The sequence below is a fragment of the Hesperophylax consimilis genome, chromosome 7 (genome assembly GCF_061612785.1).
Source record: "Hesperophylax consimilis isolate HC1 chromosome 7, BYU_Hcon_1.0, whole genome shotgun sequence".
NCBI classification, from domain to species: Eukaryota; Metazoa; Arthropoda; class Insecta; order Trichoptera; family Limnephilidae; genus Hesperophylax; species Hesperophylax consimilis.
The window spans coordinates 4726825-4739298 of NC_142842.1; the positions used below are offsets into that span (position 1 = coordinate 4726825).

Below are 12474 nucleotides of genomic sequence, written 5' to 3' on the forward strand. Positions count from 1 at the left end.
ATCATGAATTCAAACACTAACGAGACTGAGAAGAGGACAAATAATGTCCACGTCAATCCAAACTTCAACAAACCACACATCAACAGGAACTTTCCGTTTGCGGCCAGAGGCTTGCATATAAACCCTAACTTTATTGAAAGCCAAGTTCTTAATGCTATTTCGCAAGAAAAAATATTTGACTATTCCAATTCCTTGTCAGATTATACCACACTGAATCCTGTACAACCAAAAATTCACTTTAATCCTAAACACTTTGTCTCTCAGGCTTCCCCAGGAATTTGTGAAGAGAACTATAATTCTAAGTATGTTCTTCTTTCAAAAAATAAAATAATCAAATCTCCTTCCTCAACACCACCAGCAATCTGCCACTTGGTAGAACATTCAGCCCAGCTCAACACCGCTCCAATAGTCAACCACAGGGTGGTTCCAAAGAAACCTTCCTACTCCTTTGTAAGAAAGATCACTACAAAAAATGAAAGTCAAATCATTGGAGATTCGAGACTGGCTATTCCTTCCAAACCATTAGGATATGATAAGCACAATCTATATAATGCACAAAATAAATTATCTGCAAATAAGGTTTGGAAAAGAAAGTCCAGTGTTGTTTTTGTAAAAAATAAATATAAGCTTTGCAATAAAAGTCCCGTCAAAAGGCGTACGTCTTTAACAACATCCAGCAAGTATAAGCTTTGCAACACTAGTAATACGAGTCATGCTTCAAGACCAAAGACTCTCGTCCACTCGCCTTCTAGTTCTATATTCCCAAAGACGGTTCCGTTTGTTAGGAGATCTCTCCTCACTAAACCTTCTCCCGAGTTTGTATTTATCCGAGGGGAGAAATACGTAGTCAATAATAATGTCCTGAAAAAAGTTGCGCAGAAAGCATCCATTATTGCAAGCACCTCTTTAAACTCGAGGAATGTAAACAAAATAAGCCTAAGTGGCGTGACTTACGTTAGAAAAACCAATAACACATTTGTCGTCGACAACCGAACGCAGAATTCAGTAAAGAAACGTAGAAAACTAAATATAACTTGCCCGACTTTCAGACGTTTAGGTGTTTGTCTAAGGAATATAGAAGGTAAATGTCCACTTGTACACAATCCAAAGAATATTTCTATTTGTCCAAAGTTCCTCAAAGGTGTTTGTAAAATAGACGACTGCCATTTATCTCATGAAGTTGTACCTGAGAAGATGCCAACCTGTAGATTCTTTTTAGCAGGTAGTTGCGTACGAGAGGTCTGCCCCTATCTCCATGTAAAGGTGAACGACAGTGCCAAAGTTTGTCTAGCGTTTCTGCAGGGTTACTGCCAGGATGCCGTGAATTGTAAAAACGTGCATATTCATGTCTGCCCAGATTTTTACAAGTACGCTAAGTGTGAGAGAGTCAAGTGTCCTTATCCTCATAAGAAAACTGAGCGTAGAGGTCTGACAATGCCGTCAAAGTCTGGCAATTATTCTTCAATTCGTAAAAAGCATGAACAAAAAATAGTTGAATTGTCCAACACAATTCCTGAACATAAGTCTGTTAGATACTTCCAAGATGATATTCCTCCATCAGTTGATAAACACTGTGCGGAGGAAGGTAAGCCACCCTGTGAACAAATAAACTTCAAAGACAGGCCAAAATTGGGAACTTTGCCATCTTTTATAGCTCTGGAATAGTCTGGCTCTCGACAATTCTCTGTTACAAATTATGAAATAACCAGCACATTTCCAATGCTTTACTTGACCTGAGAATGTAATTTCTCCCATTTATGTGTTGTGTATCACATAATGAATTCCTTTGGTCACTGGAAAACGTTCGCTGATAACAAATCGTACTACCAATTGTGGTGCCTTTTTATATTCTATATTTTTATCCTGATTGACATTCTGATATATTCCTGATCTCACCGCGTGCTAACTCCCAGGCCCATCGCTCGCAGAGTTATTATTCACAAGCGACTTGAGTTTTATATGCGTGTCATGTGTGTCGCTTGTGGGTTTCTGCAATACTATTTAATTACGGTTCGTACACAACACGACGTGTCAACTATGGGGATTCAAAGTCAGTCGCATGCTGCTGGCAGTGCAAGTCGCACGCTACATGTGTTGCATACGCATCTTATGTACTCGTTTGCCAAAATGGCGTCCGAACATTATTTCAATGTTAAATTTGTTCTGGAAGTGAAAAAATATCCATGTTTTTATAACTCTAATTTACCGGAATATGTACAAAAGAAAGACGTACAAAAAAAAAACAGTATAATTCAGCAGCAGGCGACTTGTGGTTGTATTACAGTCACTTCGCTTACAAAAATCCCTGTGTGCGATGGGCCTCAGTGTTGGAAATATAGCCGCTGTAATGGCCGGATTCTGTCTAATTTCATTACGAATTCATTCAGTTGCAAAGGTAGTAAGCGTTGATTATTTTCGTTGAAATGAGAACTGTATTTCGTTTGGTGGTATAAATTTATCTATGTAGTTGGCCAAAAGAGAAACTATTGAACAATTTTAAATAATATTTTTTTATCCACACTAATGACGCCCCCGACTGCATAGATAAGATTGTACATCTAATTTTGTGAAGCATCACTTTGTGAATGGAAAATATGTATATAGCATCCTCAGATACACTTCTTCCGATGCCTAAGCCCGTCGTCCCAACGGCTCCGTAAGGGTAAGTAATCGACAAAAATCGAAGACCCTGCCCAGAAAACTAAAGTTTACTACAGTGCGCAGCGCAGCCATTGTACTTGACGGCGACGGGCTTAAAATGGTGTTTGTACTGTAGTGATAAAACTGCAGGTTTTATATACTTAATTTCCTTGACTGAGCTCATTATTAACCCTTTAGGTGAGGTTTTGACGATATATCACCATGACCCTTTATGCCCCTTGAGTGCGGCGTGCTGATAAAAATATAGGGTGGGCCATGGAAAACGTCTATGTATGTTAGCAAATAAAAAAAGTAATAATAAATAACCAAATATCAATAAAGTAATACATACACCTAAAGGGTCAATTTAGAAGTATAGTCATTTACAAATTATAAGTCAATCATTCTATATTGTATCTCATTGTAGCTGACAACTTATGTAAAGTGTAATTTATGTGAAAATTATTACATATTCTTTTTATATTACAAAAAAGGTTATTTTATTTTATTTAATATTGCCCTTTTTCCAAAACTAAGCATATTTTTTATTAAAACACAAATAACATTGTTTACATCACTTTATTTCGATACAAAATCTCAACATGTTTCATGAACCAAGTTCACTTCATCAGGAGCACAAGTATACTAAAGTTATAATTAAAATTAGGTCTAGAAAGAAGAGGTAGAAGGAGCGGGGAGGGGTAAGAGTGGGGGAGGGTTATTCAAAGTAGGAATTAAAATGTCATTAGACGGGAAAGACCGGGTAATTGGGAAAATATTTAAAATGGGGTTTATAAAAATTTTTTGTTTATTAATAATATCTGCTTTCATATTCACGTGTTTTCTTATTTCTAGGATTTCAAAATTATTGATTTGAGATACCTTGTAACCAGAATGTAGTATTTTAAAACCTGAATTAATATCGAAAGTATGGTCGTTATTTAATAAATGATCCGCAAATTCTGATTCACAGTTTCCCTTTAAAGCCCTAAGATGTTCTTTAATTCTGATCTCAAAGTTTCTATTAGTTTTTCCTATATAAAAGGAATTACAATCATTACAGTTGAGTTTATAAACACCTGATTTTTTAGTTCGACTATCAATATCTTTATTATTAAGAATATATTTTTTTAATTTGTTATTCGTATAAAACGCCGGTTGAATAGTGAAGGGGATGTTTTTATTTATAATTTTGGAAGTATCATTATCTACAAATAGAATTCTACGCCATTGTTTGTTTGTATCTTTATAAATAGGATAAATATAAAGTTTAAAGAATTTATGTTTAATTTTTTTATTTAGTATTTCATCTATCAATTTATTAGGATAGCCGTTATTGTCGGATCCTAATTATATCTCAGAATTAAATATCATAAAACAAATAGCATCTAATAACGGCTATCCTAATAAATTGATAGATGAAATACTAAATAAAAAAAAGTGGGTGTGTCAAGCCTACGCAAGACAGAAGTGAAACTTCTAGTATTCCTCTCTCTCTATTTTCATTTAATCATCTCTATTTTCTCTCTTAGGTTAGTTTGAAAATTAGAGGTTAAATAATTCAACGACGAAGCATGGATTTGCTTTTATTAACACATTGTTTGCGGGAGACGCTTAAAAGCGTCTTTTGCGTACTGTTGGTAGAGAGCGGGAGACGCTTAAAAGCGTTTTTCGTATTTGTACACTATTGGTAAAGCGCGGGAGACGCCAAAATGCGTTGTAGCTACACTTAGAGTAACAATATATTACGAGTAACGTATGATGTTGGTTACTCTGTGAAGTAAAAATTATGCGTCAGCTCTCGTGACACGTGTACTAGGTACATGGCAATTCGTGGAATCGAGTCGGGTGGCCGGCCGACTGTGGTCATAAAACATGCACTTGAAATAAAATAACTGTAAGATAAATATTTCGTTTTTTTTTTTAATCTTTATATTTCTTCATTGTTAAAGCGATATTGTTTCGTTCAAGACGGTCTCTATTTTCTTTTCTGTCTACATTCCGCTTTAAAAATTTCGTACAAAGTATTTGTGTGCTGTGCTCGAAAATTTATTTGTTACATAATAAAGGGATATTTTTTCATAAAAAATACCCTATAAAATGGACTACGGTAATGATAATCAATTAACAATAAATATATGAAAGGCATTGACCTAGCAGAGCAATATCTTTCGTATTATTCTATTTTACGAAAAACCACTAAATGGACAAAAAGGCTAGCGATGTATATAGTAAATTGTGCATTATTCAACTCATTTGTTGTGTACAACTCCGTAAAAGAAAGGAAAATAAAATATAAACAATTTTTTAAGGAAATCGCAGAGCACTGGGTGGCTGATCAGATTTCGTCAGATAATAGTCAAGACCCGGAACCAACACCATCAACATCTGGTATCCGAAAAAAATCTTCAAAATCTGATTCTCCAAGAAGACTATCGATGGATATGCGAAAACATATATTGGAAAAGATTGAAGGCCCTGGTAAAAATAAGAATCTGCGAAAGCGATGTCGTGTGTGCGCGGTACACAAAATACTTAGCAAAACCCGGTACGTATGTAAATTCTATGACGTACCTTTACATGAAGGGAATTGTTTCCAACGATTTCATACATTCAAACAATATTAGTGTTTAGTGGTGTGTATTTAAAAATATATATATACTTTGTTGAATGTGCATAAAATGACTAAATAGACAATACGACAAAAGTGCAGTTTTTTCAATTTTTTAAAATTTAAACTGATATATCGTAATTGTTTCTTCAAAAATATAAAAATTTGTGACCAGATCATGATAAAAAATTTCAAATAAGGTAAAATACTGAAAATTTTATTTAAATTTGATCAATAGTTCAGAAGTTATAGCTATTTTACATGAAACGGAATTTTGCGCGCGAACATGATAAAAATTGCCCGCTTTACGGCGTAGATTGATTAAAAAACCCCCCGCAAACATTGTGTTAACAAACTTTTCATATAGTAGAGTAAAAAATCTGCGATATTTCAAAATGATCAACGACCCCACTGGAATCAAACCAAACATGTCTAAGACGTTTCAAGCGATAAGGAGTGCTATGAAATGTGCCGCAAATGTACTAAGATAGGTACTAAGTACCTAAATTTTACTAAGAACATTACCTTCATGTGAGATGCCACATTAAAAAAATATGTCATCCGAGATGCGTGCACAGATTTCACATTTTCTCAAAAGTTCATGTTGAAAATCAATCTAGATTATTTATTTATTTATTTATTTATTTGTTAAGACATACACAGTACAATAAGATACAGTTAGATATTTTTAGTTATTACATAGTTGTAGTACCTATTACGTATGTCCATAAAATATCATTACGTAATTTCGCCTGAGATTGTTATAAAATGAAGGAAGTGTGTAGATAGATAATAATAAATGAATTGAAAAAAAGAATTATAATAAGCTCACGAATTGTAATTGACTATTAATACATAGGAGTTTTGAAAAATGATGTGAAAATATTTTTGAATTATGTCATGCTAAGAAATTTAATAAGTTAGTTAGATATTAAGTAGATATACATAAATAACACGGTTTTGCTAGGTTTTCAAGTGCAGTGTTATAATTATGTGCATTCTATGCCATCTGTGCCAGATTCACGATGCATTGCGGAATTCGGCCAGATGCATTCGCTGCACCTTTCGTTTCAAGGTAAAAGATTTCGTAAATGCATAATATGTATTAGGTACAAATGTCTAATGTTTACTTTGCGAAGTTTCACAATATTCCCTGGAATCTAGATACGTAGAAAGTTGCGAAATATTCCACTCGTTAGCAAGCATAATAAACGAATTATTATTATACTTGGGCTGCCAAGTGTCAACAGAAATATTGATGATTTGCAAAGATCACAAGAGTTTTGAAAATTTCTTACAAATGCCCGTGATAAGTATTTTATGTGTGTCAAGAACGGATCTGATTCAGTTGTAGTTAAACAATAAGTTGAATTTGAAGTACACACTCATACATTTTTTATTAATTTTTATTTTGTAACACTGGAAATTAAAATGTTTAGATGTTATACTTATGAATGTAGGTAATTTCTAGGATGATAAAAAACAACAGATTCTGAGGGATTACTGACTGTTAATATAATCTCGCCAATATATTAAACAATCCTATTCCAACAATACTACTATATTGTGAAATATTTATCAACTCTTATAGGTTATATTTACCTTATGTTAATGTCATCACTGTGTGAATCAGACTCTCCTCTTCTTTGGTGATTCTCAGGGGATATTTCCTCTTGTGCCACTGATGTGTTCATCACCTCTATCTCGTCACTACTCATTTTTAACACTGAAATTCTGTACCAAACCGTATGAACCACAATCAATTACGTATTTCACTCGTATTACACTCACGACGCAGTATACTAACCAAGCAGCTGATGCTTGGCGTGGCGCAGTTCGCTGGTGTCTGAGAGAGAGGAAAGAAGAGAAGAGAGAGAACGTTCGTGAGCGGCTCCCCCACCTCAACAAGCGCATATGGTGAGAGAGGGACAGTGAACGGTGAGCGGTGGTGGGGGTACCCGCATTTTCGTGTCGATCCTGACTCGGTTTTACTCCGTCCCCGAAAATACATTACGCGCCTAAAGAAGTTTCACTTCAAAAATTAAACATAAATTCTTTAAACTTTATATTTATCCTATTTATAAAGATACAAACAAACAATGGCGTAGAATTCTATTTGTAGATAATGATACTTCCAAAATTATAAATAAAAACATCCCCTTCACTATTCAACCGGCGTTTTATACGAATAACAAATTAAAAAAATATATTCTTAATAATAAAGATATTGATAGTCGAACTAAAAAATCAGGTGTTTATAAACTCAACTGTAATGATTGTAATTCCTTTTATATAGGAAAAACTAATAGAAACTTTGAGATCAGAATTAAAGAACATCTTAGGGCTTTAAAGGGAAACTGTGAATCAGAATTTGCGGATCATTTATTAAATAACGACCATACTTTCGATATTAATTCAGGTTTTAAAATACTACATTCTGGTTACAAGGTATCTCAAATCAATAATTTTGAAATCCTAGAAATAAGAAAACACGTGAATATGAAAGCAGATATTATTAATAAACAAAAAATTTTTATAAACCCCATTTTAAATATTTTCCCAATTACCCGGTCTTTCCCGTCTAATGACATTTTAATTCCTACTTTGAATAACCCTCCCCCACTCTTACCCCTCCCCGCTCCTTCTACCTCTTCTTTCTAGACCTAATTTTAATTATAACTTTAGTATACTTGTGCTCCTGATGAAGTGAACTTGGTTCATGAAACATGTTGAGATTTTGTATCGAAATAAAGTGATGTAAACAATGTTATTTGTGTTTTAATAAAAAATAAATAATGCCATCACAAAGTGAAAAGCAGTTAGAAGAAGTTTTCTTCGAAAAATTACTAAGCATATAATATGAACATGTCAGAAATGTTAAATATTTTTAAATAAGCTCCCCCATAAGCTCGTAGGAAATACTTATACTTCAATATTGTAGAATATTATTATAGTTCCTTTATGATGGACTCCTTTAAAATAAACTGGGGAATTATGGCATTCCCGAGTGGAGTATGTTGTAAGTTTGAAGGGAGGGAGGTTGGGAAATACCTGGCTATTCAGATGTGGTCACCGAACACGATTAAAGCCATTTCAATGCATTAAACAGAAAAATATTAGTGGAACCTAACTTTTTATTAGCCCAAACAATGCTGATTTTGTTTTTCATACATTTTTCAAAGCATTAAGGTCAAAATCGCATGGCAAATTATTCTAATAAGGATCATATTATTAGAAAGCTCGCATGTTCTCCAAAAACCCATCGGCGTTCCACTGGTTAAATGACATTTTCAAAATTTATTGAAACTGATGTCAGGAATTCACAAGTGACAAGTGATAAAGTACCTACCTTTAATATTTTTTTACCACAAAATTATTTCAATTCTATATTTGAAACTAGCTGTACCCCGCCAATGGTTAAGTCTGTCTGTGCAGAAAGACAAACAATAGCGCGCGTTGCTTTTACGTCCAACAGATGTTAAAAAAAACATCTTTATCCAACAAATTGTGCCGTTTTAAAAAAAAAGGTGACAGGTAAAAGCCTTTTTTAAACACATACATAAAGGTATATAAAAAAGCATGCTTATTTGAAAAATTTCAAAGCAATCTGTGAAGAACTTTTGGAGATTTAAGACTTTGAACAAACGAACATCAATATTTTTATTTATACTCTAGCGGACCCCGGAAAGCTTCGCCAATGTCTTTCTAGGGTGACTCCAACTTCTTCCACCATTTATACCACCTCTGTATACCACAATGTTACTGTTAAAAAATTACATTACATCAACAACACTCCAGGCATTAATAAGAAAAATCTTTGAAATTATCAGCGATATCTGTGAAGAACTTTCGGAGATTAAAGATTTTGAAGAAACGTATATTTACATTTTTATTTATATAGATGGATCCATATTTCTCCTGTTTAAATTTTTTAATGTTAATCTTCAAAATCAAAGTCTTATTCTGTGATTTTGTAAGGTTCTGCACTTTTTCATGGTCAAGAAAAGTTTTGTAATAAAATAATATCCTGTTGATTTCTCACACATCTGCATTAGTGTTTCAATATTTTATTAAATGTGAAGTAACGCAATTAAATTTATTTGCACAAGCCGGGATTTGAACCTGCGACCTCTGGATTAGTTGTCAATGATCTTAACCACTCTACCGCGGAGGTCAATTAATAATTGACAAGATTATTTTCCAGAAGCCCTTGTTAACTATCAATGTTGGAACCAGCTGGGTGATTTAATGACCAGCCCCATTTATATCGAAGCGAGAAGAGCATTCATGTATTTATATTATAGTAGGTAATAAAATGCAGGTTAAAGCAAATACAAAAATTATTTCAAAGTTAAATGTTTTAAATTAGTACAACGATGTTCAACAGCTGATCCGAAATCCGAATGTTCATATTTTTAATTTCATAAGCAGGCAGCCAGCCAGTCAGTCAGCACAGCGAACCATAAAAATTACAAGTTGCGCAAAATTAATTTGATAAACTTTTCATTATTTACGGTAATAACATAAAAAACAGCGTTCGGTTGGCAGTAGTTGTCTTTGAAATAGTCAGGGTGCCACGCCATGCTCTGATTTGTTGGCATAATAATAACATAGCATAATGTGTATTAATGTGCAAAGGAAAACCAACAAAAAACCCTCTGTTAATCAAGTTTCTCCTGATTTTTATTGCTGATGAGTCAATTATCTGTAAAAATTCTCTTTTCATTCATAATTTTAGCCACATAATTATCAAAAGTAACACTGTTTGTTATTTTTGTACACATACGTAAAGAAAGTTTGGGTTAGAAATGTTAGAATTTCCGATTATTTGACACTTTGCTTTTGACAGGTCTCCTGACACATTCTGACACTATTGCTGACGTCACGTACCATAGACATTTAAACAATGGTCCTCAAACGATGAGGTTTTTTAAGATATAATTTTCAATGCAAATACTGCACAAATGTCCCAACTGTTCGGAGCCAGTGCACTAAAATCCATCCCCGTTTTTTGTAAAGATGAATAAAGTGGGAAGGGAAGATAAATGTTGGGTTCTTCAGATGTGTGCACAAATAAATTTAACGCCATCACAAACGCGTTGGAACGTGCCCCATATTATATACAATGTACATAAAATATTATTTGCGCATGCTGGGCTTCAAACACGCGACTTCTGGATTCACAGAGAGGATTTTAACAACAGCTCGTCCACGGAATTTACTTGAAATTCTCAAAAATAATTGTAACTGTTAGGTTTTGAGATTTTCACGGTCACGGAATTATCTTGGTTTATTTTTGGGGTATTATGCCACGTTGCGCTGCATTATGATTTAGTCAACGTTTCGGACAGCATTATAGTGTATGTAATTGAATATTGTGGTGGGAAGTGTGTGCTTATCTTCTAAGGACTGGTATTTCAATATAATTAGTTAATTTGAAACAGTTTTTGGCGATCAGTTATGGTGTGGCCATCCAGTACCGAAAACCAAGAACTATTAATCATGAGTGGTTTATTTATGTATTAATCCATATGCTGCTCGAAGAACAACTTGATATGTCCCTAGGTATCTACGTGACTTGAATTCACAGAAAGACCAAAGTGAACACGTGCTCCAGCATTTGTCTCTGTGATTTTACACGCAGATGGAGGCGGCAGTTCTAATATTATTAGACCTTAATTATTCAGTGAATAGTTTCACCGGTCCCGCAAAAAAAAATTAGAAAGCCACCTTGGAAATACACCCATCAAGTCGTAATCCGAAATGGGTGTATTGTTAAACCAGCGACCCGGCAATAAAAACCTTCGCCCAAGGCTAGGCTATATTGTAATTGTTTGAAGGTCTTTTGTACAAATTTTAACATCTTTTAAAATAATAATAACTCTAGCGGTGAGAATGTCGATGCCAGCGCCACGGACTCAACCAACGTACCGAAGTGGTGTAAAGCGGAACCACGTTAGTTCCATCACCCCACGACAGGCACGCTACGGTCACTGGATTGCGCAGCTGAAGACAGATTCCGCAACCAGCGATGTGATGTCTAGGGGAATTTCCCTAGATCTAGGGGAGAAAAATATTCTTTAGGGAAAAGGGAAATCAGCACAAAATCTAGGGAAATTTAGAACTCGGGCAAATTTTTTTTTTTACATATGACAATACTACTGGTATTGCTAGTCGCAAATTTTTTTTTAAAGAAATTCCCATTCCATGAATCAATATTGTAGATTTACTTACAAGAAATGTTTTTAACACTGACAACTCAAAATGTATCTAAAAGGATGAATGGGGAATCCTTTAAAAAAAAAAAAATTGGTTTCAGGTTACGTTTTTATCCATGTTTATTTATTACAAGGAATTTTCTCGAAGTTTCTGTTGCTTTGAAAGGTGATTAGGTGATCGCGCTTGATTTTTATATTGAAAAGTGATTTTTATTCGGAATTTCATTTCTAATTCAGTGGTAAGTGACATACATACTTTGATATTATTATTTTACTAAGAAAAAAGTGTTTTATTTGGAAAAGTACAATATTATAAGCCTACATATTATTACTAAGTATCGATGTATATCTTTCCAATTAATAAACATATAACAGGATTAGTGTTACACAATCAGCAAACTACAGGATTAGTGTAATAGCATTAGGAATAAGTTATAAGTTCAATGTTCAGCTACCAAGTTCCTTAAGCTACTTACTGATGTATTCGGTGTTTAACACAACTTATACTATTATGTGTTTGGTAAAGTGCATCCTGAATATAATATAATATTTATTACAGGCCACGATGGATATTCCTTCAACGTCCGGCACGAGGAGGAACCTTTCGGATGCAGAAGAAGCTCCTTCAGCCAAGAAGCCTAAAAAAATATATGCCCAAAAATACCAAGAAAAATGGGAATGTGAGGAGAATTTCAAAGGCTGGCTGAAAAGAAGTAAGAAGGGGCCAACATTTTTTTTTTGCCATGCCTGTAGTAAAGATTTTGTATGTGGCAAATCTGAAATCCAAAAACATGCCCAGGGAACAAAACATATTACTAATATCAGAGCTGCCGCTTCCCAACACACGCTGTTATCAATGCCTAGGGTGCAACAACTGACGACAGAAGCCGCAAAAATAAAAGAAGCTGAGATAAGGTATGGTACATCTTTACACTACTGATTTTAAAATGTACTTATAATTTATTTTACAATATGATAAGGTTTAATCTATAGTATATTATTATG

The 12474-nt window shown here is 34.1% G+C and overlaps 1 protein-coding gene across 1 annotated transcript; it reads left to right on the forward strand.

Annotated features, from left to right (window-relative positions):
- Window positions 1-3: 3 nt before the first annotated feature.
- ZC3H3 (Zinc finger CCCH domain-containing protein 3) lies at window positions 4-3176 on the forward strand. Its single transcript, XM_089633146.1, has one exon. The coding sequence runs from the start codon at window positions 4-6 to the stop codon at window positions 1663-1665; it is 1662 nt and encodes a 553-aa protein (XP_089489272.1). The 3' UTR covers window positions 1666-3176.
- The last annotated feature ends 9298 nt before the right edge of the window (window positions 3177-12474 follow it).

Coding starts and splice junctions, on each gene's coding strand:
- ZC3H3 (XM_089633146.1), top strand. CDS start 4: ATGAATTCAAACACTAACGAGACTGAGAAGAGGACAAATAATGTCCAC.